Raw genomic sequence first — 25,000 nt, 5'->3', positions numbered from 1 at the left:
AAATAAAACGAGAGAGAGAGAGAGAGAGAGAGAGAGTACACGAGACAGTGATGGGAAGAAATTAGATCAACCACTCCCTATCGTGCCTTTCATCCCCTTCAGCGCCTCCTCCACCTTCTCTGCCTCTCCGTCTCCTTTCGCGTGAGTTAATACAGCGGCGCCGAGTCTCCAGGAACCCCGACCAATCCTTCCTTCCCTTGTGTCTCCGAACTCGCGAACTTTGAACTCGAGTGACATGTCTGGTGGCGACGAAGACGAGGAAGAAAGACGAGAACGAAAACAACTCAATACAAAGGAAAGGACAAATAAGGATGAAATAAAAGACAGGCACGTAGAAGAGGACTGAGCAGCACGCCAAGAGAGTCGCGATACAATAAGGTTAAGAAGCGAGCGTTTTAACAAGAGGAGACGGAGGGAGGAGGAAGGGAGACACAAAGAGGGCGCCGGCAGTTGAGGAGGAGCAGGTAAGGTGCGTCTTTAATGAGGTTACCTGCCGCCCCGCCACCTGCGTGTGTGTATGTCTTGAGATGGATGGAATTGAAGGGATGATGCTCCTGCTCCTCCTCCTTCACCTCCTTAACCTCCTTCTTCTTCACCTTCTTCTTCTTCACTTTCTTCTTAATCTTTTTCTCCAGCTTCTTCATCTTCTTCAGCTTCTTCTTCTTCTTCTTCTTTTCTTTTTCTTTTCTTTTTCTTCTTCACCTTCTTATTCTTCGCCTTCTTCAGTTTTTCTTCACCTTTTGCTACTTCACCTCTTCTTCACCTTCTACTTTTCCTCCTACTTTTTCTCCTTCTCCTTTTCTTCCTTCTCCTTCTTCTCCTCCTCCTACTCTACTACTACTACTACTACTCCTACTCCTCCTATTCCTCTTCCTCTTTCTCCTCCACAAAAAGAGGCAGGAGTACTATTCTGTGTCAAAATTACGCTCTTAGCCATAAAAATAAACAAGCTGGGTGCAGAGAAATGCGATTATTTTCATGTATACAGGGCCAATAATAACAATAAAAAAAACTATCATTTGCAGTTGTGTACAAACCCATAACACAACAGGCGGCCCACGACTTTGACCTTTATGAGAAAATTCACGCCAGAGTTTAAATAAAAAACTAATTTATTTTATTAGGAATTTCAGCTGCCCTAGTGATGACTGAGGCTCCAGGGCTGGGGACCAAGACGGTAAGAGACTCTTCAGAATGGTGGAGGAGTCATTCACTATTGAAGTTGTTACTCAACCAACGCGAGAAAATGTTATACTGGATTTGGAATTAGTGACCGACCCTGACCTCATCAGCGACTGTGAAGTGGACGAGGAATTAAGTGGATGTGATAACCAAATAGTGTTTCAGTATCATTACCGAGCACAAAATCGCTGATGATTTTTCAATGATAACAGACTAGAGGAAAGTTCACTTCAACCGAACACGTAAACCACTGCCCAGCATAACGTGGGAACAATACAAACGTGCCCTCAATCGACAACGCCAGCAACACCTTCACGGACCAACTCCTGGAGGTCGGGCACAACAGTTCCCGTGATGGGGCTGGCGGACCAACGGGAATGACCGTGTTAGTCAGAACAGCATGAATGTTTAAGGAAATACGTTAGGAGAAAAACGGCAGAAGCCCTTTAACGGTGCCACCACAGCTTCAGAGCTTGTCGTACCCTCGACCGAAATTGTAAATTGGACTTGGAAAACGAATAGCCTGAAGCCAAGGCCAACCCGAAGCAGATATTTACATCAGTATAGAACCGAACGTTCCCGTGCTAACGTACAGGAAGTGCTTTAATCTGTTCTGCAGGTCGCTGAAGTGCCTCAAGGACAGATGGAAACACTAAATCAGGCAGTCACGAGCCAACAAACTTGATGTTGCCTGCTCTTACATGTTTCTGTATTTACATGTTTTCTCCTCGTCCTCTTTTTCCTCCTCCTCTTGTGATAATAGGTAATAGAAATATTATTATTTACCCTCATCATCATCATCATTCTCAACCTCATCCCCATCCTCCTCATCCTCTTTTTCTTCCTCTTCCTCCTTTTACTTCCTCCACCTCCTCTTCTTCGTCCTCCTCCTCCACCTCCTCACTCTCCTCCTCTTGACATTTCTCGAAAGCCAGAAGGACGAGAAGAAAGCGATAACAATGCACCATTAAAACAGCGTGTGTGTATGGGGAGGGGGGCAACACACACACACACACACACAAACACGCCCACACGCCCACACGCCCACACACACACACACACACACACACACACACACACACACACACACACACACACACAAACACGCCCACACGCCCACACTCACACACACACACACACACACACACACACACACACACACACACACACACACACACACACACACACACACACACACACACACACGCACACACAAACACGACTGAGTTTTTTTTCTGTTATAGAGTTTTAGTCCCATTCATCGCTTGCTCTCGCGCCAGCATCACCACCACCATCATCACCACTACCACCACTACCACCATCACCACCACTACCACCAATGCGATTTACCCCTCCCCCATCCTGTACCTGACACCTGGTATACAAAACACGCCTTTCATCGCACATCACACATCTGCTCCTTTCGTCCCCTGAGAAATCGCCAGATGATTAAACGAGAAAATTACGACAGGTGACGTTTCCTAAGGACCGTCATGCGTCAGACAGCCAGACAGCTTTTTTTTGTACCCAGCTGGTCTTGTAATCTGTGCGGTGCTCAGATACACACACACACACACACACACACACACACACACACACTCACTCTTACAAACGCACATTACACACCTTGCTAATGTATTGATATTACATTATATTGTTACATATTTTCTTCTGCAAGTAAAATAAAGAGTTTCAAAGTTTTTCAAAAAGTTTCTTTAAATCTCTCTCTCTCTCTCTCTCTCTCGCTCTCGCTCTCGCTCTCTCTCTCTCTCTCTCTCTCTCTCTCTCTCTCTCTCTCTCTCTCTCTCGTGGTAGGAGTAGCTCGAAACACATTCAACTACGACGTAATTAAACTGTCTCTACCCACGCTACCTCCTCCTTCCCTTCCTCCTCCTCCTCCTCCTCCTCCTCTCCCTCCTAAACTCCCCACACAGGAGAACAAATTGCCGTCACTCTTCTTATTGCCTTTGTTTTGTCATAAAAGAAATCATTAACTCTGCTCGGCGTTACTCACTTTACTCGTCATTTTCTTTCTTTTCCTCCTCCTCTTCCTCCTCCTCCTCCTCCTCCTCGTCGTCGTCTTCCTCGTCTTCCTCCTCCTCCTCTAATGGGAAGTCGATGTAAGATAAGCGGCGCCATAAAACTCTCGCTGCCTCCAAAGTTACGCCAACACACAGGAAGCAAAAATCGTTCAAGTTGTTAAAGGGAAAGAGATACGCGCTGTGCCACGGTGCGCTTCTCCGTTTCGTTTCCTTGCCTGCTATTTTTATTTATTTTGTGGGATAGGTGGGATAGGTGGGAGGAAATTATGGGGATGGTTGCGGCGGGGTTTTTTTTTTTTTTTTTTTTTTTTGCAACAAAGGAGACAGCTCAAAGGCACAAAAAAAAGGAACAATGATAAAAAAAAGCCCGCTACTCGCTGCCCCTAAAAAGAATCCAAGGATGTGGCCGAAAGAGGGGTCAATTAGTTAAGTTAATTAGGTTAAGAAAAGGAGAGATAATGATAGGGAAGGAAGGAGAAAAAGGGATAAGAGGTAGAGATTCCTTTCCTTCCTTCTGCCCCTCTTTTTTTTTATATCGCTTCCGGTATCTTCCATCTTCTCCTTTTCCTCCCTTTGTTTCCTTCCCTTTTTCTCCTCCTTTTCCATCTTCCATCTTCTACTTCTACTACTACTACTACTACTACTACTACTACTACTACTACTACTACTACTACTACTACTACTACTACTACTTCTACTACTACTACTACTACTACTACTACTACTGATACTACTCGTTTTCTTTCGTTTTATGACTCCATCTCTCTCTCTATCTATCTGTCTATCTATCTATCTATCTCATTTCCTCTTAGTCCTCCTTCCATTCCGTTTCCGTCTCCGTCGTTCCCTACCTCACGTTCACTCTCCCGTTCCATGGCGCCCTCGATCGCATCCCACGCTTGTACTACTTGCCAGGCTTGTCTTTCACCCTCACACCCTCGACTCCGTGAAGTGAGGCTGCGCAGAGAGGTTACGCGCAGCAGCACCGGGTCACGAAACACATGCAGACCCAATTACGGCCCGCACGAGGAATATGATCTTCAGCCCGAGACTCACGCTGACGCCGAGAGGAGCTGAGAGCGTGCCCAGTCTTCCTTCCTCTAAAACAAAGGTACACGTATGTAGATTTATACAAGTCGCGTCTCTGTCGTGTCCCTGTTTCTCGTTCTCTGTCTGTCTCTCTCTCGTTTCCTGCTTTTTCTTGCATGTCTGTGTACTCTCGCTTTCTGTATCGGTCTGTCTGTGTGTCTTTGTTTGCTTTTCCGTCTCTCTCTCTCCCCTTTACTTTCTCTCTTCCATCCATTCACCTTTCCTCATCTTAACCTTTCTCCTGCCCTGCCTCCTCTTTCTTCACCTTCATGCCTTCTCGTTTGACTCTCCTCACTCTCCCTTTCGTTCCAGCTCTCCATCTCACCTGCTTTCCCACATCCACGTACACAACCTCCCTCACCTTGTTTCTATTTTCCTTTCTTCCTTTCCACGACCATTTGTTTGCCCTTCCATCACACATAAGTAGCATCAGCACTCCATTCATCCCCCATCGTATTGTCTCGCCCCTCAAAGACCATTTCAATTCTGCTGTCCAATTCATCCACCTTCCAACATTTTCCCATTTCCTCCACTTTTCTCTCTTCACCTCCTCCTCCTCCTCCTCCACTCTCTTCCCCCGTCCACCTGCAGTTTTCTTCTTCCTAACACAAACAACCCTTCATGTCCACCTCTCCTTTAAGACAGACCACTTCTTTCTCCTTTCCCTTTCTCCTCAATCTCCCTCTTCCCTCCCAGTCGCTCCATCTTTCCCTTCGTCTTCTTCCTCCACCTTTCTTTCCATCCAGTCTTTCCTTCTTCCCCTTCCTCTTTAATCACAGTCCCTACATTTTCCTCTTCCTCTGTTTCCTCAACCTTCCTCTCTCCTCCCGGTGGCTCCATCTTTTCCTTTCCTCTACTTTCTCTTCCTTCCTTTATCCTCTCAGTCGCTAACCCTCCTTCACTTCCTCCGCCTTCCTCTTTCCTCCCAGTCGCTCCCCCTCCTCTTCTTCCTCCGCCTTCCTCTCTCCTTCAAGTCTTTCAACCTTCCCATCCTTCACTTCCTCCGCCTCCCTCGTTCGGTCGCCGCGGCACACACACACACACACACACACACACACACACACACACACACACACACACACACACACACACACACACACACACTCACAGGCAGCCCCGACACAACTCAGCCCTTTAACGTAGCGCCAGTAAACATCACGAGTATTGCCCATCGCCCTATCGAAACGAGCATCGCGGCGGGAAGGAGACGGAGGCGTTGGTGGTGGCGGAGGTGGTGGTGGCGGAGGTGGTGGAGGTGGTGGTGGCCGCATATATACACTCATACCTCAACCTCCTCCTCCTCCTCTTCCTCCTTCTCCTCCTCCGCCACAATCGCTACCGCATGACAATACAGACGAGACCGCAGTTCCCTCCCCTTTCCCTCTCTCCCCCTTTCCCTTTCTCCCTCGTCCACCGCTGCCTCTCCCTGTCACCTTTGCATGTCTCCCTGCCAATAGCACTGCGTTCCTGTTCGTCTTCTAATGTGATGTCGCCTTTGCCTCCCTGCCGCCCCCCTGTCTCTCTCTCCCTGCCGATATTGAGGTCCTTACTGCCTGCTTTTTCCTGATTCCCTGCTCCTACCGTTCTGCCACCTACTCTTTCTGTCTCTCCCTGCCACATCCCCTTCCCTGCTAATACTGAGGTCCTCCCGCTGCCCCCCTGCTTCCCTGCTCTTACTTTCTACCACCTTAACCTCCCTGCCAATATGCCCTTCTGCTATCCTACTGCTACCCTGTTAACACTCTACTCCATCTATCATTCCCTGCCACCTCCCCCTGCCTGACAATAGCACTGTCTGTTCGTCGCCTTCCTGCTACGCTGCGACTGTTCTATAGCACCTATATCGGTCTTCTCCCTACACCTTATCGCCTGTTTTCTACCATCCGGCTCCTTGCTAGGTACTATGACATCAACGTTTATGCACGCCTCCCTGCAAATGCGTGTGTGTGTGTGTGTGGAAAGGAAAGGAAAGGGAAGGGAAGGGAAGGGAAGGGAAGGAAAGGAAAGGAAAGGAAAGGAAAGGAAAGGGAAGGGAAGAGAAGGGAAGGAAAGGAGAGGGAAGGGAAGGGAAGGGAAGGGAAGGGAAGGAAAGGAAAGGGAAGGGAAGGGAAGGGAAGGGAATGGAAGGGAAGGAAAGGAAAGGGAAGGGAAGGAAGGAAGGAAGGAAGGAAGGAAAGGAAAGGAAAGGAAAGGAAAGGAAAGGAAAGGAAAGGAAAGGGAAGGGAAGGGAAGGGAAGGGAAGGAAAGGGAAGGGAAGGGAAGGGAAGGGAAGGGGAAAGGGGAAAGGGTAAAGGGGGAAGGGGGGAGAGGAAAAGGAAGAGAGTGGATGACGAGTCTCTCCAAACAGCACTTTCAAACAAGATAAAGACTAAGGCCATTCCTCCGCCTCAAAAGTCCTCCTTCAGCGCCCAATCTACGGTTCCTCGCAGTCCCTCGTAGCGTTGTTTCCCGCGCTATCGTCGTCTACTCTTACTGTTATCTACAATCTTTACGGTTACTGCTCTCCTAAACTTGCTGAACCCTGAGTTCCTTCCAATCTCCCAACCCGCGACCCCTCTGGACAAGATTTTCTACTCCCTCGGATGTCTCCTCTATCCAACTGAGGAATGGAAGAGCAAATCAGTGCATTAATTCATCAGTTCAGTTCTTCTTGACTCGTTATGGAACCTTTTATTTCAACTGGAGATAGATAATAAGGAGGAAGGGAAATTATATGCTTCAGGGAGGATGAAGAGAGACGATGAGAGGGATGAGGTGTTCCAACGTGAATTATGTAGAGAAAGAAAACAGGCGAGACAGGAACAGCAAAGGGGAATAATAACTGGAAAGGGAGAATGAGACTGTGTGAAACCACGGTGATGAGCGATGGAAGATAGAAAACAAGAGAAATGTGATGAAACACAGTGAAGCGATAAGAGAGAGAGAGAGAGAGAGAGAGAGAGAGAGAGAGAGAGAGAGAGAGAGAGAGAGAGAGAGAACATTTAGATCTGTTAGAGATATATATTCAGGAAAGGTTAGATTAGACTATAGCAAACTATAAGTATTCAATATTAATAGAGCGTGAGTGAGTTGAGTGGTCGCCTTGCCCCGCGCCGCCTCGCCTCGCAGAGGGTTCACGCATGAAGTCTCTATCTGCCGACGACACAATGGCGGCGAGGATCCCCCGTAGTACAGGTGTGTTGTGTCCCAGCAGCACCTGCGTATCTTAGCAGCAGCGCTACACCTTCATTGTCACGGGGGTGTAGCTCAGTGGTAGAGCATTCGACTGCAGATCGAGAGGTCCCCGGTTCAAACCCGGGCGCCCCCTATTTTTTCCCTCTCTGAATAGGTTATCTTAGCAGGTGTAAAGAGAACAATAACTGTGTTACCTGTTGAACACATGTAACGGGGGTGTAGCTCAGTGGTAGAGCATTCGACTGCAGATCGAGAGGTCCCCGGTTCAAACCCGAGCGCCCCCTGTTTCTTTTTTTCCCATTCATGAACAGTTTGTTTCCTTGATAGGTGTAAAACGAATATTAACTAACTGTTACCTGTTGAGCACCTGTCACGGGGGTGTAGCTCAGTGGTAGAGCATTCGACTGCAGATCGAGAGGTCCCCGGTTCAAATCCGGGCGCCCCCTCTTTTTTCCCTCTCTGAATAGGTTATCTTAGCAGGTTTAAAGATAACAATAACTGTGTTACCTGTTGAACATCTGTCACGGGGGTGTAGCTCAGTGGTAGAGCATTCGACTGCAGATCGAGAGGTCCCCGGTTCAAACCCGGGCGCCCCCTGGAGGCACAAATTCTCTCCGTTTTAAATACTCAGTACAAGTTACACGTTACGGAACGCTTTTTTTTCAATCGTCTCCATCTTAAGTACCAAAACACGAACACTAAAGCATTACTCACTCCTCGTCTCCTCTACCCAACTGACGAATGGAAGGACAAGTAAGTGGACCAATTCATTCATTCAGTTCCCCTTAGCTCGTTGTGTGTGGAACATTTTACCCTTTATCGTTTTTAACCTGGCGTAGCAGAACACGAAAACTGAACCAACAATAATAAAATAAAATATGTTAAGACTATGATTAAACTTTCTCTGCATCTTCGAAAACATCCTTTTTTAAATGTTTTACCGTCTTTTACCGGATGCTTTCCTCAGTCTTATCCTTACCTAAGCATTTTCTTTTTTTTAGTTGTATATATAGGACAAAAAGTAATGCAGCAAACACAGAATACCAAACACATTACCTGTACGGGACGGGTTTAAAGGTCGGGTCAAATGCGACTCCTCCTCCTCCTCCTCCTCCTCCTCCTCCTCCTCCTTCCTTGCCACCACGTACCTGCAAAAGAAAAGAAAAATCGTCAGAACTACGTAAATTGTCTACCTGTCCTGCCTCTCCATCTGACCTGCCCACCATATTAATCTTATTCACTCCTCTCAACAACTACCAAAATGGATCTCCCTCTCTTCCTCTCTCCCTCTCTCGCTTCATATCTTCCTTTTTCTGATATATTTTTCTAACACCACATTGCTCTCTTTCCCTAAACCTCATTATTTTTACTCCGTCACTCTTTTCTCGCCTTATCCTATCTTGCACCCTGGCTCCCTCCTCTCCCTTTCCTCTCCCTCTCTCGTTCCCACTCTCCTTCTCCTCTAAAACCCACATGACAGCTGAAAAACGCAGACATTTCCCAAAAAATTTAACGCACAGGAGTTGTCAACGCGACAGGACCTTTATCTGAGGAAGGGAAAGGAGGGAAGGATGGAGGAGGAGGGAGGAGGGAGAAGGGAGAAGGAGGAGGAGAGGAAGGAAAGGCATATAGTGGAAGACAGACATGGAGAGTGGGAGGGAGGAGGGGAGAAGGACGGAGAGAGGGAGAGAGAGGATAAGAAGGAGATGGAAAAAGAAGATGGGAGGGAGAGGAAGGTGGAACAGATGTGTAGTAAAGGAAATAAGGTTGAAAGGCAGGTGGAAGGAAAGTGAGATTCGTAGGGAGAGAAATTTGAGAAAGTGTGTGACTGGGAAAATAATTATGAGATGAAGAGTGTGCATGTGTGAACGGCCTGAAGGAGAAGGGTGGGGAAAAGAGGCGAGGTGAAGATGATGAGACTGAAAAATGAGGAGGGGGATATGGGTGTGGGTGTGAGGGGTAGGGGAGAGGCGGAGGGTGTTCGACCCATGGTACAGCTGGAAAGGAGAGACGAACGTGGGGGAAAAGTGGAGATAGATAATGAGGAAGGGAAGTTATATGCTTCAGGGAGGATAAAGAGAGACGATGAGAGGGATGAGTTGTTCCTGAGTGTATTATGTAGAGAAGGAAAACAGGCGAGACAGGAACAGCAAAGGGGAATAATAACTGGAAAGGGAGAATGAGACTGTGTGAAACCACGGTGATGAGCGATGGAAGATAGAAAACAAGAGAAATGTGATGAAACACAGTGAAGCGATAAGAGAGAGAGAGAGAGAGAGAGAGAGAGAGAGAGAGAGAGAGAGAACATTTAGATCTGTTAGAGATATATATTCAGGAAAGGTTAGATTAGACTATAGCAAACTATAAGTATTCAATATTAATAGAGCGTGAGTGAGTTGAGTGGTCGCCTTGCCCCGCGCCGCCTCGCCTCGCAGAGGGTTCACGCATGAAGTCTCTATCTGCCGACGACACAATGGCGGCGAGGATCCCCCGTAGTACAGGTGTGTTGTGTCCCAGCAGCACCTGCGTATCTTAGCAGCAGCGCTACACCTTCATTGTCACGGGGGTGTAGCTCAGTGGTAGAGCATTCGACTGCAGATCGAGAGGTCCCCGGTTCAAACCCGGGCGCCCCCTGTTTTTTTCCCTCTCGGAAAAGGATAACTTAGCAGCAGTAAAGAGAACAATAACTGTGTTACCTGTTGAACATCTGTCACGGGGGTGTAGCTCAGTGGTAGAGCATTCGACTGCAGATCGAGAGGTCCCCGGTTCAAACCCGGGCGCCCCCTATTTTTTCCCTCTCTGAATAGGTTATCTTAGCAGGTGTAAAGAGAACAATAACTGCGTTACCTGTTGAACACATGTAACGGGGGTGTAGCTCAGTGGTAGAGCATTCGACTGCAGATCGAGAGGTCCCCGGTTCAAACCCGGGCGCCCCCTGGAGGCACAAATTCTCTCCGTTTTAAATACTCAGTACAAGTTACTGACATGTCTCGCCGCTGATTGGTGCAACGGAAGTCTCAACAACACTCGTCGGTCACTATCGTACCTTATTGGCACTTCTATAAACTCAAATAATTATCCAACAGGAGAGAGACTTCAGTTACGCTTCCTGAGGTGTGAAGGAGGACGGTCAGGAAGGAAGGAAGGCCACGGCTAGGCGCCCCCCACTGGCCCGCGGGGTTAAGTCAGGAGTGACGGCTGATCGGTGCTAAAACGTCCCGCTCGTCCAGTCTTTGTAAATTTTCATGAATCTGGTTCAGTTTCCTCTGAATAACGGAAGCATTTTGTGCTTAATCTTATTTTCATCACTTTTTTAGCAGTATTCGGTTTCAAATGTTCTTGCATTGTATATTACTATTAATGTATTTTACGTATACCTACTATTTTTCTCTGTTAGCGGTACTTAATCTTTGGGTAGCTGTCAATTTTAAGAGTAGCAAACATTTTACGAGTAGATAACTGCAGGTACAATATTTTATATATTATCGATAACATAACATTATACGATTTATGAATTAGATAATTCTTTAATAACAACTCATCTAAAACAATATACTCCAGCAATTCAGTCACGCCCTCACGCCTCACCTTATCAATGCCTTCTCGTAATCCACAAAGCAAGTGAGTGACGTCATTGCATAACATTGTCAAGCGAGAGTTAAATGGTGGTATCATTATATATTTTTAAACCATATCAGAATTTTTGTGCACGTTATCAATGTTTTCTTCGTATTATCTTAGCGAGGACGTTGCAGGAATGAATACAACATTTATTCAAATGCATAATAGCGTTGTAAACAACTTTAGCTGTCACTGACTAAATTTGAACGAAATGTAAAGAGACATTTTCGTCCGCGAATTTAAAAGTTGTTATTAGTGTGCACAACTGACAAATTCATATCTAATAAATTATGGAGAGTGTATATGTAGTGACATATCTGAACATTAGCCTCTTTCCATGCGGTGTATATATTTTAAAGTCGGGGCCGGTGAACGAAACTCAGTGGACAATGTGTCAACACTTGTGTCCCACGATTGTACATGTCCCTCTGCATCTCAACTGTTCTTTCTGTAATCATTCTCAAGGGAAAAATTGTAAAAACCGGTCCTGTACTTTCACACACACACACACACACACACACACACACACACACACACACACAAAGACGTCTATACAAAAGGTTTTATATTTCCAATCTACCTGCTATTTCATGCACAGTATTAGATTTCGATAGTGAAAACTTTATCTTTGTTTTCTAACTTAAAGGGTTCATGAGAAGTGAAAATAAAATAAAAACAGCATGAGCCAAATTATAAATCTAATGAACAGAAAGAAATTAAACAAAAATGGAAAACGAAAAAACAAGCTTTAAAAGATTGAAACGAGTTAAACAAAATCCAGCCGGAATCCAGCAAAAAGAATTGTTGTGAGACATGAACTCGAAAATAATAAAGACACGGAAACAAAAAAAGCCAAGACAGGCAAACATAATACACAAAAGAACGACAGACATCCGAGCAGATATATAGACCGACAGACGGACACGAAGATAAGCAAGGAAATAAAGAAAAAACACAAAAGAACCAAAACTCGCGCGTCACTCCCTGACAAGCATCGTCTTTTCTTTCTTCTCCGCAGCATCGTTCACGTCAGAGATGCGCAGGCCCGCGGGTGCACGAGGTTCGCGTTAATGTTCTTGAATTATTACGACAAATATGAAATATGAACAATTCAATATATCAAGTGCTGAAAATAGACGGTGAAAGGGGAGTAACGAAGCGCTCACTAGGCCAAAAACTATCTAAACACCGCTTTTTACATTAGTTTCGTTTTAATCCTCTCTCAACACATGGTAACACAACAAAACTCAGGTCCTGTCTTCCTATCGTCTTGTCTTTCCTCCTCCTCGACAAGGAAGCATAACAAGCTCAAGTCTTGTTAGAGAACGGTGTATGAATAGATATGACAGTAAGCCATGAAAGCGAAAAACAAGATGACAGTTCAGGTTTCTGCTGCAAGGAAGCTGTTGTGATGGACCAAAACAGTGAACTGTGTTTCCAGGGGGCGCCCGGGTTTGAACCGGGGACCTCTCGATCTGCAGTCGAATGCTCTACCACTGAGCTACACCCCCGTGACAGGTGTTCAACAGGTAACACAGTTATTGTTCTCTTTACACCTGCTAAGATAGCCTATTCAGGGACGGAAAAAACAGGGGGCGCCCGGGTTTGAACCGGGGACCTCTCGATCTGCAGTCGAATGCTCTACCACTGAGCTACACCCCCCTGACAATGAAGGAATGGTGCTGCAGGTAAAATGAGCAGGTGATGCTGGGACACAACACACCTGTGTTATGGGGGTTCCGCGCCGCCAGTGTTCCCTGGAGACAGACTTTTCATGCGTGAACCCTCTGACCGCAGTGTGTGGCCGCGAGCCGGCACTGAGCAGGGTGACCACCACGACTCACAGTCAAAAGCTATTTATCTTTTAACAGCAAATTATGCTGATATCTTGACACAAAGGTATGCAAGATTTTCGAATGTCCTTGACAGACCGCATATATAGTGCTTTTCTGTCTTTCTACTGACATGATGAAGCTCCCTGAAATCATCGACTTGTTGCATCATTGATGATATGGACTCCTCCAGATGGTGATGAACTTAAGAAAAACAAAGTGAATTATGCAGAGAGGGAAAAAGGGCGAGACGGGAACAGCAAAGAGGAATAATAACTGGAAAGGGAAAATGAGAACATGTGAAACCACGTTGATGAGCCATGAAAGACTAACGACAAGCTACACCCCCTCGGCTCCTGCTCCCCCAGTCACCCCCCACCCCCACCCCCACCCCCCAGCCTCCCACAGATGGCACGCTGCGGACCGAGACCCACAAACAACAAAAAATAAAGGGCAAACGAGCGAAGATGCAGAGGCCAGAAATTATAGCAATAGTCTAATCCTCATCAAAGGAAAGGTTTGGGGAATAACAGAAAACTAGGAATAATTAAAAACGGTAACCAAGAAGCAACAAGTGAGACACCTGTTGCTGAGACCAGCGCGTGTGCGTACACACACACACACACACACACACACACACACACACAATCCTATCGTCTTGTCATTTCTCGTCCTCCCCAAGGAAGCATAATCACACTCACAGTCTTGTTGGAGAACTGTGTATAGACAGACATTACAATAAGTCATGAAAGCGACCGACAAGGACTGACTCTTCGGGCTTCTGCTGCACCGAGAAGCGGCGACATGTACAAGGAAGCTGGTGTTCTCCCAGGGGGCGTCCGGGTTTGAACCGGGGACCTCTCGATCTGCAGTCGAATGCTCTACCGCTGTGCTACACCCCCGTGACAGGTGTTCAACTGGTAACACTTATTGTTCGTTTTACACCTATCAAAGGAACAATCTGTTCAGGAAGGGGAAATGAAAAACAGGGGACGCCCGGGTTTGAACCGGGGACCTCTCGATCTGCAGTCGAATGCTCTACCACTGAGCTACACCCCCGTTACAGATGTTCAACAGGTAACATAGTTATTGTTCTCTTTATATCTGCTAAGATAACCTATTCAGGGACGGAAAAAACAGGGAGCGCCCGGGTTTGAACCGGGGACCTCTCGATCTGCAGTCGAATGCTCTACCACTGATGTTACAGATGTTCAACAGGTAACATAGTTATTGTTCTCTTTATATCTGCTAAGATAACCTATTCAGAGAGGGAAAAAATAGGGGGCGCCCGGGTTTGAACCGGGGACCTCTCGATCTGCAGTCGAATGCTCTACCACTGAGCTACACCCCCCTGACAGGTGTTCATCATGTAACACATAGATATTGTTCGTTTTACACCTGTCAAAGGAACAATCTGTTCAGGAAGGGGAAAAAGAAACAGGGGGCGCCCGGGTTTGAACCGGGGGCCTCTCGATCTGCAGTCGAATGCTCTACCACTGAGCTACACCCCCCTGACAATGAAGGAATGGTGCTGCAGGTAAAATGAGCAGGTGATGCTGGGACACAACACACCTGTGTTATGGGGGTTCCGCGCCGCCAGTGTTCCCTGGAGACAGACTTTTCATGCGTGAACCCTCTGACCGCAGTGTGTGGCCGCGTGCCGGCACTGAGCAGGGTGACCACCACGACTCGCAGTCAAAAGCTATTTACCTTTTAACAGCAAATTATGCTGATATCTTGACACAAAGGTATGCAAGATTTTCGAATGTCCTTGACAGACCGCAAATATAGTGCTTTTCTGTCTTTCTACTGACATGATGAAGCTCCCTGAAATCATCGACTTGTTGCATCATTGATGATATGGACTCCTCCAGATGGTGATGAACTTAAGAAAAACAAAGTGAATTATGCAGAGAGGGAAAAAGGGCGAGACGGGAACAGCAAAGAGGAATAATAACTGGAAAGGGAAAATGAGAACATGTGAAACCACGTTGATGAGCCATGAAAGATTAACGACAAGAGAAATCTGATGAAAAACATTGAACCGATAAAAGAGAGAGAGAGAGAGAGAGAGAGAGAGAGAGAGAGAGAGAGAGAGAGAGAGAGAGAGAGAGAGAGAGAGAGAGAGAGAGAGAGAGAGAGAGAGAGAGAGAGAGAGAGAGAGAGAGAGAGAGAGAGAGAGAGAGAGAGAGAGAGAGAGAGAGAGAGAGTGAGATATAATTCAGGAAGAGATAGATTGGACAAGAGCAAACGATTTAATATTAATACAGTGTGAGTGGTCGCCTTGCCCCGCGCCGCCTCGCCTCCCGGAGGATTCACGCATGAAGATTATCTCCAGACAACACTGTGGCGGCTAGGAACCTCCGTAACATAGATGTGTTGTGTCCATGCAACACCTGCGTATCTTAGCAGCAGTGCTACACCTTCATTGTCACGGGGGTGTAGCTCAGTGGTAGAGCATTCGACTGCAGATCGAGAGGTCCCCGGTTCAAACCCGGGCGCCCCCTGTTTTTTTCCCTCTCTGAATAGGTTATCTTAGCAGGTGTAAAGAGAACAATAACTGTGTTACCTGTTGAACATCTGTAACGGGGGTGTAGCTCAGTGGTAGAGCATTCGACTGCAGATCGAGAGGTCCCCGGTTCAAACCCGGGCGCCCCCTGGAGGCACAAATTCTCTCCGTTTTAAATACTTAGTACAAGTTACTGACATGTCTCGCCGCTGATTGGTGCAACGGAAGTCTCAACAACACTCGTCGGTCACTATCGTACCTTATTGGCACTTCTATAAACTCAAATAATTATCCAACAGGAGAGAGACTTCAGTTACGCTTCCTGAGGTGTGAAGGAGGACGGTCAGGAAGGAAGGAAGGCCACGGCTAGGCGTCCCCCACTGGCCCGCGGGGTGAAGTCAGGAGTGACGGCTGATCGGTGCTAAAATGTCAAAATGTCCCGCCATTCCAGCCTCTCTGTGATTGTTTTTATAAATCTGGTTAAGTTTTCACTATATAATGAAAGTTTCAAGTGATGTTCTTTAATTGTATATTATTATTAATGTATATTTCGTATACTTACTATTATACTTCGTATACTTACTATTTTTCTATGTTAGTGTTATTTCAACTTTGGTCAGTTTTATCAATAACATAATATTTTACGAATTTACGAATAAGAAAATTCTCAAATAACAACTCATCTAATCCAATATACTCTAGCAATTCAGTCACGCCCTCACGCCTCACCTTATCAAATGGAATCTTATAATCCAAAAATCAAGTGTACATGTCCCTCTCCACCTCAACTGTTCTTTCTGTCATTATTCTCAAGGGAAAGTGAAGTGAGCAAAGCCATGCTGTCGGGGATGCCTGAGAACAGCTCTGTTTATCAACAAGTCTTTATTTTACATTCGCTTCTGAGCATGCGCAGTTCGCAGGACAGCCAAGAATAGGGGGACAGCCAGGAACACGACACCGGCACTAAGCAGGGCGACCACCACGACTCACACTCATAAGCGTTTATCTTTTAACCGTAAATTATGCTGATAATCTTGAGAATGTTATGCAAGATATCAGAATTTCCTTGACAGACAGCAAATGAAGTGGTTGTCTATCTCCTGACATAATGAAGCTCTCTGAAATCATCGATTTGTTGCATCATTCATGCTGTGGACTCAAGATGATCATGAACTGACGAGGAACTACGCCACGCCGGCACCACCACCTCGGCTCCTGCTCCCCCAGTCACCCCCCACCCCCACCCCCACCCCCCAGCCTCCCACCGATGGCACGCTGCGGACCGAGACCCACAAACAACAAAAAATAAAGGGCAAACGAGCGAAGATGCAGAGGCCAGAAAATATAGGAATAGTCTCATCCTCATCAAAGGAAAGGTTTGGGGAATAACAGAAAACTAGGAATAATCAAAAACGGTAACCAAGAAGCAACAAGTGAGACACCTGTTGCTGAGACCAGCGCGTGTGCGTACACACACACACACACACACACACACACACACACACACACACACAATCCTATCGTCTTGTCATTTCTCGTCCTCCCCAAGGAAGCATAATCACACTCACAGTCTTGTTGGAGAACTGTGTATGGACAGACATTACAATAAGTCATGAAAGCGACCGACAAGGACTGACTCTTTCGGGCTTCTGCTGCACCGAGAAGCGGCGACATGTACAAGGAAGCTGGTGTTCTCCCAGGGGGCGTCCGGATTTGAACCGGGGACCTCTCGATCTGCAGTCGAATGCTCTACCGCTGTGCTACACCCCCGTGACAGGTGTTCAACTGGTAACACTTATTGTTTGTTTTACACCTATCAAAGGAACAATCTGTTCAGGAAGGGGTAATGAAAAACAGGGGACGCCCGGTTTTGAACCGGGGACCTCTCGATCTGCAGTCGAATGCTCTACCACTGAGCTACACCCCCGTTACAGATGTTCAACAGGTAACATAGTTATTGTTCTCTTTATATCTGCTAAGATAACCTATTCAGGGACGGAAAAAACAGGGGGCGCCCGGGTTTGAACCGGGGACCTCTCGATCTGCAGTCGAATGCTCTACCACTGAGCTACACCCCCCTGACAGGTGTTCATCATGTAACACAAAGATATTGTTCGTTTTACACCTGTCAAAGGAACAATCTGTTCAGGAAGGAAAAAAACAGGGGCGCCTGGTTTGAACCGGGACCTCTCGATCTGCAGTCGAATGCTCTACCACTGAGCTACACCCCCCTGACAGGTGTTCATCATGTAACACAAAGATATTGTTCGTTTTACACCTGTCAAAGGAACAATCTGTTCAGGAAGGGGAAAAAGAAACAGGGGGCGCCCGGGTTTGAACCGGGGACCTCTCGATCTGCAGTCGAATGCTCTACCACTGAGCTACACCCCCCTGACAGGTGTTCATCATGTAACACAAAGATATTGTTCGTTTTACACCTGTCAAAGGAACAATCTGTTCAGGAAGGGAAAAGAAACAGGGGCGCCTGGTTTGAACCGGGGACCTCTCGATCTGCAGTCGAATGCTCTACCACTGAGCTACACCCCTGACAGGTGTTCATCATGTAACACAAAGATATTGTTCGTTTTACACCTGTCAAAGGAACAATCTGTTCAGGAAGGGAAAAAGAAACAGGGGCGCCTGTTTGAACCGGGGACCTCTCGATCTGCAGTCGAATGCTCTACCACTGAGCTACACCCCCCTGACAGGTGTTCATCATGTAACACAAAGATATTGTTCGTTTTACACCTGTCAAAGGAACAATCTGTTCAGGAAGGGGAAAAAGAAACAGGGGGCGCCCGGGTTTGAACCGGGGACCTCTCGATCTGCAGTCGAATGCTCTACCACTGAGCTACACCCCCCTGACAGGTGTTCATCATGTAACACAAAGATATTGTTCGTTTTACACCTGTCAAAGGAACAATCTGTTCAGTAAGGGTAAAAGAAACAGGGGCGCCCGGTTTGAACCGGGGACCTCTCGATCTGCAGTCGAATGCTCTACCACTGAGCTACACCCCCCTGACAGGTGTTCATCATGTAACACAAAGATATTGTTCGTTTTACACCTGTCAAAGGAACAATCTGTTCAGGAAGGGGAAAAAGAAACAGGGGGCGCCCGGGTTTGAACCGGGGACCTCTCGATCTGCAGTCGAATGCTCTACCACTGAGCTACACCCCCGAGACAATGAAGGAATGGTGCTGCAGGTAAAATCAGCAGGTGTTGCTGGGACACAACACACCTGTGTTACGGGGGTTCCGCTCCGCCACGGTGTTGTCCTGAGACAGACTTTTCATGCGTGAACCCTCTGCCCGCAGTGTGTGGCCGCGTGCCGGCACTGAGCAGGGCGACCACCACGACTCACACTTATAAGCTGTTTATCTATCAACAGTAAATTATGCTTTTCTTGATACAATGGTTTGCAAGAATTTCGAATATCTCTAAAAGACCGCAAATGAGGGGGATTTCTATCTTCCTCTTGACGTCTGATCAGGTGATGTTGCAGGGTATTGCCTTTGCAACGGCACCCCTTGTACTCAAACGTTCTATTTTTAATTACTTTTTGCGTGCGAGTGTGTGTGCGTGTGCGTGTGCGTATATGAGATGCTTTCCTTCCCGTTCTTTTGTATTTCATTTGATTTTATTTAGTATTATACTCTTAGTCCGTAATTACTATTTCAATTTTGTTCCTCTTCGGCCAAATTTCAGCATAGTCTCCTGGCCTCTTGGCCTCAGCGGGGTGTGCGCAGGCTTCTGCGCAGGGGTGTGCACAGGCCTCAGCGGGGTGTGCGCAGGCATCAGCAGGGTGGGCGCAGGCCTCTGCGGGGTGGGCGCAGTCCTCTGCGGGGTTGGCGCAGGCCTCAGCGGGGTGTGCGCAGGCCTCAGCGGGGTGTGCGCAGGCCTCAGCGGGGTGGGCGCAGGCCTCAGCGGGGTGTGCGCAGGCCTCAGCGGGGTGGGCGCAGGCCTCAGCGGGGTGGGCGCAGGCCTCAGCGGGGTGTGCAGGCCTCAGCAGGGGTGTGCAGGCCTCAGCGGGGTGGGCGCAGGCCTCAGCAGGTGTGCGCAGGCCTCAGCGGGGTGGGCGCAGGCCTCAGCGGGGTGGGCGCAGGCCTCAGCGGGGTGTGCGCAGGCCTCAGCGGGGTGTGCGCAGGCCTCAGCGGGGTGTGCGCAGGCCTCAGCGGGGTGGGCGCAGGCCTCAGCGGGGTGTGCGCAGGCCTCAGCGGGGTGGGCGCAGGCCTCAGCGGGGTGGGCGCAGGCCTCAGCGGGGTGTGCGCAGGCCTCAGCGGGGTGGGCGCAGGCCTCAGCGGGGTGGGCGCAGGCCTCAGCGGGGTGTGCGCAGGCCTCAGCGGGGTGTGCGCAGGCCTCAGCGGGGTGTGCGCAGGCCTCAGCGGGGTGGGCGCAGGCCTCAGCGGGGTGTGCGCAGGCCTCAGCGGGGTGTGCGCAGGCCTCAGCGGGGTGTGCGCAGGCCTCAGCGGGGTGTGCGCAGGCCTCAGCGGGGTGGGCGCAGGCCTCTGCGGGATAGTCGCAGGCCTCTGCGGGGCGTACACGAAGGCAAGCAAGGAAAAAAAAAATACAAATGAACCGGAAATCGCGAGTCACTCCGCTGACAAGCATCGTCTTTTTTCCTTCTCCGCGGGATCGTTACCTTTTTGTTTTAGTGCCCTTGAGCTGCCTCCCTTGCTGTAAAAAAAAAAATCAAACTATATGTCTATGTACGTATCTAGATTATTACTTAAACTGCTACTATGGTGTTCGAAAATGATGGATAACTATTAGATAATTAAAAGGTGCAGTTCAAACTGGTATGAAAAAATCACGAATCAAAAATATAAAGGAAATAAGAAAACGTGTGTATATGGCGAACAATAGTAAATATAATAATAAAGAATACAAATCACAAACACCTTTTCGGTTGAAAAACATAAATCCTAACAAAAAAAGATCCCACAATGTAAAAACTATAAAAAAATTGTGCATCGAAGTTTCCACTAAATTAATCTTTCTGGCAGGTCAGGGGGCGACACTCACTACTGGTCCTTCCTCAGATCGTCTTCCATCAAACCAAAAAACACAAAAGAACAAACGGCATTGTTAGATCATTATTTCCATTTACATACATAAGAATACATGAAAGTAACCAACGAGTGTAGTTTACACTTTTCTGCTTCAAAGAGAATGGACTCTAAGAAAGGTACAAAAATAGGAAAGATCACACAAACAAAACAAAAAATGTTGCTCTCTGGACGTGCATCGGTTTTCATTCTTTCCCGCGGCAGAGGTACACTGACTCCGGAAGTCCACGCGACTCAAGAGTTGTTCTTGGTGACAGTTCGCAACGAATGAATGAAAACGTACATACTAACTGCCAAACGAGACAGCAGAGGTGTGAGTGAGTGTGAGTGTGAGCGTGTGTGAGTGTGAGTGTGAGTGTGTGTGTTTGTGTGTGTGTGTGTGTGTGTGTGTGTGTGTGTGTGTGTGTGTGTGTGTGTGTGTGTGTGTGTGTGTGTGTGAGAGATCCCGAGAACCCGGGTTCAAGTCCCACCTCAACAGCTGACAATTTTCAACCATCGCCAAGTGGCGAAAATTACCCACATGCTGCCGAGATCTTCTATCAACCCTTTCTTAAGCGGTCAAAATAAGCACTGGGGGGGCAGCATGGGCCGAGCAGGAGCCGTATACCACAGCAGCTAATTTAAATATAAATCGGACTGGGGCCGTCCACCAGGCCCCTCAGGAGAGCCTACTGGCACTACTGGAAGCACAAAATAGAGCTGGTCGTTCTCCCAGCAAATTAACACCATACATATCTTATCATGACACCAATTCGAGTCGAAACTTGTGAGTGGGTGTGACATAAGTCTGATCCATAAACACACTCTCTCTCTCTCTCTCTCTCTCTCTCTCTCTCTCTCTCTCTCTCTCTCTCTCTCTCTCTCTCTCTCTCTCTCTCTCTCTCTCTCTCTCTCTCTCTCTCTCTCTCTCTCTCTCTCTCTCTCTCTCTCTCTCTCTCTCTCTCTCTCTCTCTCTCTCTCTCTCTCTCTCTCTCTCTCTCGTAACCCTTTATATCTTCCTTTTTCCGATATTTTTCTAACACCGCATTTCTCTCTTTCCCTAAACCTCATTATTTTTACCCCGTCACTTTTCTCACCTTTTCCTATCTTGCACCCTGTCTCCCCCACCCACCCGCTCTCTCTCCTTTACTCGCTCGCTCCCACTCTCCGCCCCTCTCCCTCCTCCATCCCTCCCTCCCTCTAAACCCGGTACACGACAGCTGAAAAACGCAGACATTTCCCACATGCTGTTGTGTCCCACCAACACCTGCGTATCTTAGTAGCAGCGCTACACCTACATTGTCAGGGGGGTGTAGCTCAGTGGTAGAGCATTCGACTGCAGATCGAGAGGTCCCCGGTTCAAACCCGGGCGCCCCCTGTTTCTCTTTTCCCCTTTTTGAACCGCTTGTTCCTTTGACAGGTGTAAAACGAACAATAAGTGTTATCTGTTGAACACCTGTCACGGGGGTGTAGCTCAGTGGTAGAGCATTCGACTGCAGATCGAGAGGTCCCTGGTTCAAACCCGGGCGCCCCCTGGAAGCACAGTTCTCTCCGTTTTAAATACTCTGTACAAGTTACTGACATGTCTCGCCGCTGGTTGGTGAAACTGAAATATAAATAAAATTCGTCGATTACCCTCGTGGCTTATTGACATTTCAGTAAACCCAAATAGTTATCCAATAGGACAGAATTTAGTTATGTTTCCTGGGGGTGAAACAGGACGGCTGGTTGTCCAACCACTGGGCCGCGGAGTGAATTCAGGAGTGACAACTGATCGGCGATAAAATGCCCTGTCTGTCCAGTCTTTCTGTGAATAATTTTCTAAATCTGGTAAAGTTTTCTCTATACAATGGTAGTTGATCGTGCATTTTTTTTTTCTTTATCAACTTTTTTCGCAGAATTACGTTTCGAGTAATGTTCTTTTATTATATATTACTGCTAATGTAATAATTCTCGATATTTCCTATTTCTCTCTGTTGGCGCTATTTCATCTCAGGTCATGTGTTAATGTTAAGAGTAACGCACAATTTAGATAATTTCAGGTACAAAAAATTATAAATGAAATAAGAACAAAATTATTGTTTAAGTGTGTGTGTGTGTGTGTGTGTGTGTGTGTGTGTGTGTGTGTGTGTAAAAGTAAAGGACGGTCTAACAAGTTTTCCCTTGATAATGATTACAGAAAGAACAGATGTGATGCTGAGGGACATTTGTACGTGCCTTGTGGATTTTGAGAAGGCAGGCATTTGATACGGTGAGGCGTGATATGCTGATATGCTGGAAAATATTGGTTAAGATGGGAAGGGTATTAAAAGTATTATATATCTCGTATTAGGATCAGAAAGAAGCAGTGAAGATTCGAAACAAGAAGACAGGTTAGATAAAGATGTTAGACGAATGCGAACTCTCACCGGATCTGTTCTCCCTGTATGGATAGCAATGTGTGGAGGCGCTGGAGAATATGTTAAGAGATTGAAACTGGCGGGAGGAATGTGAATAATACCCGATATGCCGATGATGCAGTGCCGACTAGAAGATAAAGTTACAAAGACTGATAGAAGAGTTAAGCGAGGCATGTACGAGAAGAGGATTAAAAGTAGACATCAAGAAGACAGAAGTGATGGAATAACAAAGAAAAGAGACCCAACCGACGCTCTGGGAAGCACAAAAGGTGGTCGTTCTCCCGGCAAATTAACACCGTGTATATCTTATCGTAGCGTCCTTTTATGTCGACCCTTGTGATGCGTGAGCGGCACAACAGTCTCATCCCTACCCACGCAAACTATCACTATCAAACTACACACACACACACACACACACACACACACACACACACACACTAAGACGTACATACAAAGAGTTTTATATTTCCAGTCTACCTGCTCTTCCCAACACAGTATTAAATATCGTTAGTAAAAAAAAATATATCCCTAACTTTGTTTTGCTAACTTTAAAGGTTTACGAGATGTGGAAATAAAAACCACCCGGGGCAAAATTCAGAATTAGGAGAAAGATCAATAATGAGCTGAAAAAATCATATGAAAATGGAAAACTAAAAATAACAAGCTTTAGAAAATGTGAAAGGAGATAGACAAAATGCAACCGGAATACAGACAAAAAGAACAGTGAGACATGAAGTAGAAAAAAAAATAGCCACGGAGAAAAAAAATAAAGACATGACAGGCAAAGGTAATACATAAAAAAAACGACATACATCTCAGCAGATATATAGACAGACAGGCGGACACGAAAGCAGGCAAGGAAAAAATTACACTAATGAACCAGAAATCGCGCGTCACTTCCCTGACAAGCATTGTCTTTTTTCCTTCTCAGCGGCATATTTCCCGTCAGCGGTGCGCAGGCTCCCGGGAGCACGAGGCCCGGTATTGTTCCTGAAGGATTACGACAAATATAAAACATAGATTATGATTATAAAGAGCTTAAAATAAACGGTAAAAGGGGGAAACAAAGCGCTCATGAGGCCAAGAACCGTCTAAGCACTGCATTTTATCTTTATTCATTTTATTTTTCTTGGCAACACTTGGTAACACAGCAAACCTCAGGTGTTGTCTTCCTATCGTCTAGTCGTTCCCCGTCCTCCACGGAAGCATAATCAAACTCTGTCTTGTGAGAGAACTGTGTTTGAAGAGATATGACAGTAAGACATGAAGACAACCAACAAGATGATGCTTCAAGCTTCTGCAGCAGCTGCACCGGTCAGTGGCGACATGTCCAAGGAAGCTGTTGTGACTGATCAAAACAGAGTGAAATGTGCTTCCAGGGGGCGCCCGGGTTTGAACCGGGGACCTCTCGATCTGCAGTCGAATGCTCTACCGCTGAGCTACACCCCCACAACAGGTGTTCAACAGGTAACAGTTAGTTATATTTTGTTTTACACCTGTCAAGAAAACAATCTGTTCAGGAAGGGGAAAAAGCAACAGGGGGCGCCCGGGTTTGAACCGGGGACCTCTCGATCTGCAGTCGAATGCTCTACCACTGAGCTACACCCCCGTGACAAGTGTTCAACAGGTAACACAGTTATTGTTCTCTTTACACCTGTTAAGATAGCTACCTGTAAAAGAAAGGAAAACAAAATAGGGGGCGCCCGGGTTTGAACCGGGGACCTCTCGATCTGCAGTCGAATGCTCTACCACTGAGCTACACCCCCGAGACAATAAAGGAATCGTGCTGCAGGTAAAATCAGCAGGTTTTGCAGGTGCACAACACACCTGTGTTACAGGGTTCCTCGCCGCCACAGTGTTGTTCTGAGAGAAGACTTCATGTGTGAACCCTCCGACCGCAGAGTGTGGCCGCGTGCCGGCACTGAGCAAGGCGACCACCACTATTCACACTCCATAGTTGTTTATCTCTAAACAGTAAATTATGCTGATTATCTTGAGACAATGATATGCAAGACTTTCGAATATTCCTGAAAGACCGCAAATGAAAAGGATTTATATCTCTCTACTGACAGGGGCAAACTTGTCAGAATGTAGAGGCCAGACAAT

At 47.0% G+C, this 25,000-nt stretch overlaps 1 protein-coding gene and 29 non-coding genes across 30 annotated transcripts in view; 11 read left to right on the top strand and 19 right to left on the bottom strand.

The window, feature by feature from the left end:
• Window positions 1-7,548: 7,548 nt before the first annotated feature.
• Trnac-gca (transfer RNA cysteine (anticodon GCA)) lies at window positions 7,549-7,620 on the top strand. The gene has a single exon. It is a non-coding gene; the product is annotated as a tRNA-Cys (tRNA).
• A 79-nt stretch (window positions 7,621-7,699) lies between these two features.
• Trnac-gca (transfer RNA cysteine (anticodon GCA)) lies at window positions 7,700-7,771 on the top strand. The gene has a single exon. It is a non-coding gene; the product is annotated as a tRNA-Cys (tRNA).
• Window positions 7,772-7,861: 90 nt separating this feature from the next.
• On the top strand, window positions 7,862-7,933 carry Trnac-gca (transfer RNA cysteine (anticodon GCA)). Its single transcript has one exon. It is a non-coding gene; the product is annotated as a tRNA-Cys (tRNA).
• Window positions 7,934-8,012: 79 nt separating this feature from the next.
• On the top strand, window positions 8,013-8,084 carry Trnac-gca (transfer RNA cysteine (anticodon GCA)). The gene has a single exon. It is a non-coding gene; the product is annotated as a tRNA-Cys (tRNA).
• A 1,965-nt stretch (window positions 8,085-10,049) lies between these two features.
• Window positions 10,050-10,121, top strand: Trnac-gca (transfer RNA cysteine (anticodon GCA)). Its single transcript has one exon. It is a non-coding gene; the product is annotated as a tRNA-Cys (tRNA).
• Window positions 10,122-10,201: 80 nt separating this feature from the next.
• Window positions 10,202-10,273, top strand: Trnac-gca (transfer RNA cysteine (anticodon GCA)). The gene has a single exon. It is a non-coding gene; the product is annotated as a tRNA-Cys (tRNA).
• A 79-nt stretch (window positions 10,274-10,352) lies between these two features.
• On the top strand, window positions 10,353-10,424 carry Trnac-gca (transfer RNA cysteine (anticodon GCA)). Its single transcript has one exon. It is a non-coding gene; the product is annotated as a tRNA-Cys (tRNA).
• Window positions 10,425-12,547: 2,123 nt separating this feature from the next.
• On the bottom strand, window positions 12,548-12,619 carry Trnac-gca (transfer RNA cysteine (anticodon GCA)). The gene has a single exon. It is a non-coding gene; the product is annotated as a tRNA-Cys (tRNA).
• A 79-nt stretch (window positions 12,620-12,698) lies between these two features.
• Trnac-gca (transfer RNA cysteine (anticodon GCA)) lies at window positions 12,699-12,770 on the bottom strand. The gene has a single exon. It is a non-coding gene; the product is annotated as a tRNA-Cys (tRNA).
• A 1,000-nt stretch (window positions 12,771-13,770) lies between these two features.
• On the bottom strand, window positions 13,771-13,842 carry Trnac-gca (transfer RNA cysteine (anticodon GCA)). Its single transcript has one exon. It is a non-coding gene; the product is annotated as a tRNA-Cys (tRNA).
• Window positions 13,843-13,927: 85 nt separating this feature from the next.
• Trnac-gca (transfer RNA cysteine (anticodon GCA)) lies at window positions 13,928-13,999 on the bottom strand. The gene has a single exon. It is a non-coding gene; the product is annotated as a tRNA-Cys (tRNA).
• A 220-nt stretch (window positions 14,000-14,219) lies between these two features.
• Window positions 14,220-14,291, bottom strand: Trnac-gca (transfer RNA cysteine (anticodon GCA)). Its single transcript has one exon. It is a non-coding gene; the product is annotated as a tRNA-Cys (tRNA).
• Window positions 14,292-14,379: 88 nt separating this feature from the next.
• Window positions 14,380-14,451, bottom strand: Trnac-gca (transfer RNA cysteine (anticodon GCA)). Its single transcript has one exon. It is a non-coding gene; the product is annotated as a tRNA-Cys (tRNA).
• A 924-nt stretch (window positions 14,452-15,375) lies between these two features.
• On the top strand, window positions 15,376-15,447 carry Trnac-gca (transfer RNA cysteine (anticodon GCA)). Its single transcript has one exon. It is a non-coding gene; the product is annotated as a tRNA-Cys (tRNA).
• Window positions 15,448-15,527: 80 nt separating this feature from the next.
• Window positions 15,528-15,599, top strand: Trnac-gca (transfer RNA cysteine (anticodon GCA)). Its single transcript has one exon. It is a non-coding gene; the product is annotated as a tRNA-Cys (tRNA).
• A 1,548-nt stretch (window positions 15,600-17,147) lies between these two features.
• Trnac-gca (transfer RNA cysteine (anticodon GCA)) lies at window positions 17,148-17,219 on the bottom strand. Its single transcript has one exon. It is a non-coding gene; the product is annotated as a tRNA-Cys (tRNA).
• Window positions 17,220-17,304: 85 nt separating this feature from the next.
• Window positions 17,305-17,376, bottom strand: Trnac-gca (transfer RNA cysteine (anticodon GCA)). The gene has a single exon. It is a non-coding gene; the product is annotated as a tRNA-Cys (tRNA).
• Window positions 17,377-17,455: 79 nt separating this feature from the next.
• On the bottom strand, window positions 17,456-17,527 carry Trnac-gca (transfer RNA cysteine (anticodon GCA)). The gene has a single exon. It is a non-coding gene; the product is annotated as a tRNA-Cys (tRNA).
• Window positions 17,528-17,610: 83 nt separating this feature from the next.
• Trnac-gca (transfer RNA cysteine (anticodon GCA)) lies at window positions 17,611-17,680 on the bottom strand. Its single transcript has one exon. It is a non-coding gene; the product is annotated as a tRNA-Cys (tRNA).
• Window positions 17,681-17,768: 88 nt separating this feature from the next.
• Window positions 17,769-17,840, bottom strand: Trnac-gca (transfer RNA cysteine (anticodon GCA)). The gene has a single exon. It is a non-coding gene; the product is annotated as a tRNA-Cys (tRNA).
• An 85-nt stretch (window positions 17,841-17,925) lies between these two features.
• Trnac-gca (transfer RNA cysteine (anticodon GCA)) lies at window positions 17,926-17,996 on the bottom strand. Its single transcript has one exon. It is a non-coding gene; the product is annotated as a tRNA-Cys (tRNA).
• A 242-nt stretch (window positions 17,997-18,238) lies between these two features.
• Trnac-gca (transfer RNA cysteine (anticodon GCA)) lies at window positions 18,239-18,310 on the bottom strand. The gene has a single exon. It is a non-coding gene; the product is annotated as a tRNA-Cys (tRNA).
• Window positions 18,311-18,396: 86 nt separating this feature from the next.
• On the bottom strand, window positions 18,397-18,467 carry Trnac-gca (transfer RNA cysteine (anticodon GCA)). The gene has a single exon. It is a non-coding gene; the product is annotated as a tRNA-Cys (tRNA).
• Window positions 18,468-18,555: 88 nt separating this feature from the next.
• On the bottom strand, window positions 18,556-18,627 carry Trnac-gca (transfer RNA cysteine (anticodon GCA)). The gene has a single exon. It is a non-coding gene; the product is annotated as a tRNA-Cys (tRNA).
• Window positions 18,628-19,452: 825 nt separating this feature from the next.
• Window positions 19,453-25,000, bottom strand: part of LOC126982413 (tropomyosin-1, isoforms 33/34-like) — a 17,087-nt gene continuing 11,539 nt past the window's right edge. The window contains exon 3 of the mRNA XM_050834461.1: window positions 19,453-19,955. Coding sequence (XP_050690418.1) covers window positions 19,453-19,955 — 503 coding nt within the window. The remainder of the gene's footprint in view (window positions 19,956-25,000) is intronic.
• Trnac-gca (transfer RNA cysteine (anticodon GCA)) lies at window positions 21,802-21,873 on the top strand. Its single transcript has one exon. It is a non-coding gene; the product is annotated as a tRNA-Cys (tRNA).
• On the top strand, window positions 21,959-22,030 carry Trnac-gca (transfer RNA cysteine (anticodon GCA)). The gene has a single exon. It is a non-coding gene; the product is annotated as a tRNA-Cys (tRNA).
• On the bottom strand, window positions 24,272-24,343 carry Trnac-gca (transfer RNA cysteine (anticodon GCA)). The gene has a single exon. It is a non-coding gene; the product is annotated as a tRNA-Cys (tRNA).
• Window positions 24,432-24,503, bottom strand: Trnac-gca (transfer RNA cysteine (anticodon GCA)). The gene has a single exon. It is a non-coding gene; the product is annotated as a tRNA-Cys (tRNA).
• On the bottom strand, window positions 24,589-24,660 carry Trnac-gca (transfer RNA cysteine (anticodon GCA)). The gene has a single exon. It is a non-coding gene; the product is annotated as a tRNA-Cys (tRNA).

Source organism: Eriocheir sinensis, chromosome 51 (assembly GCF_024679095.1).
Source record: "Eriocheir sinensis breed Jianghai 21 chromosome 51, ASM2467909v1, whole genome shotgun sequence".
NCBI lineage: Eukaryota > Metazoa > Arthropoda > Malacostraca > Decapoda > Varunidae > Eriocheir > Eriocheir sinensis.
Note: the sequence above shows the minus strand (reverse complement) of the source record. Positions and strands in the feature narration are given on the sequence as shown.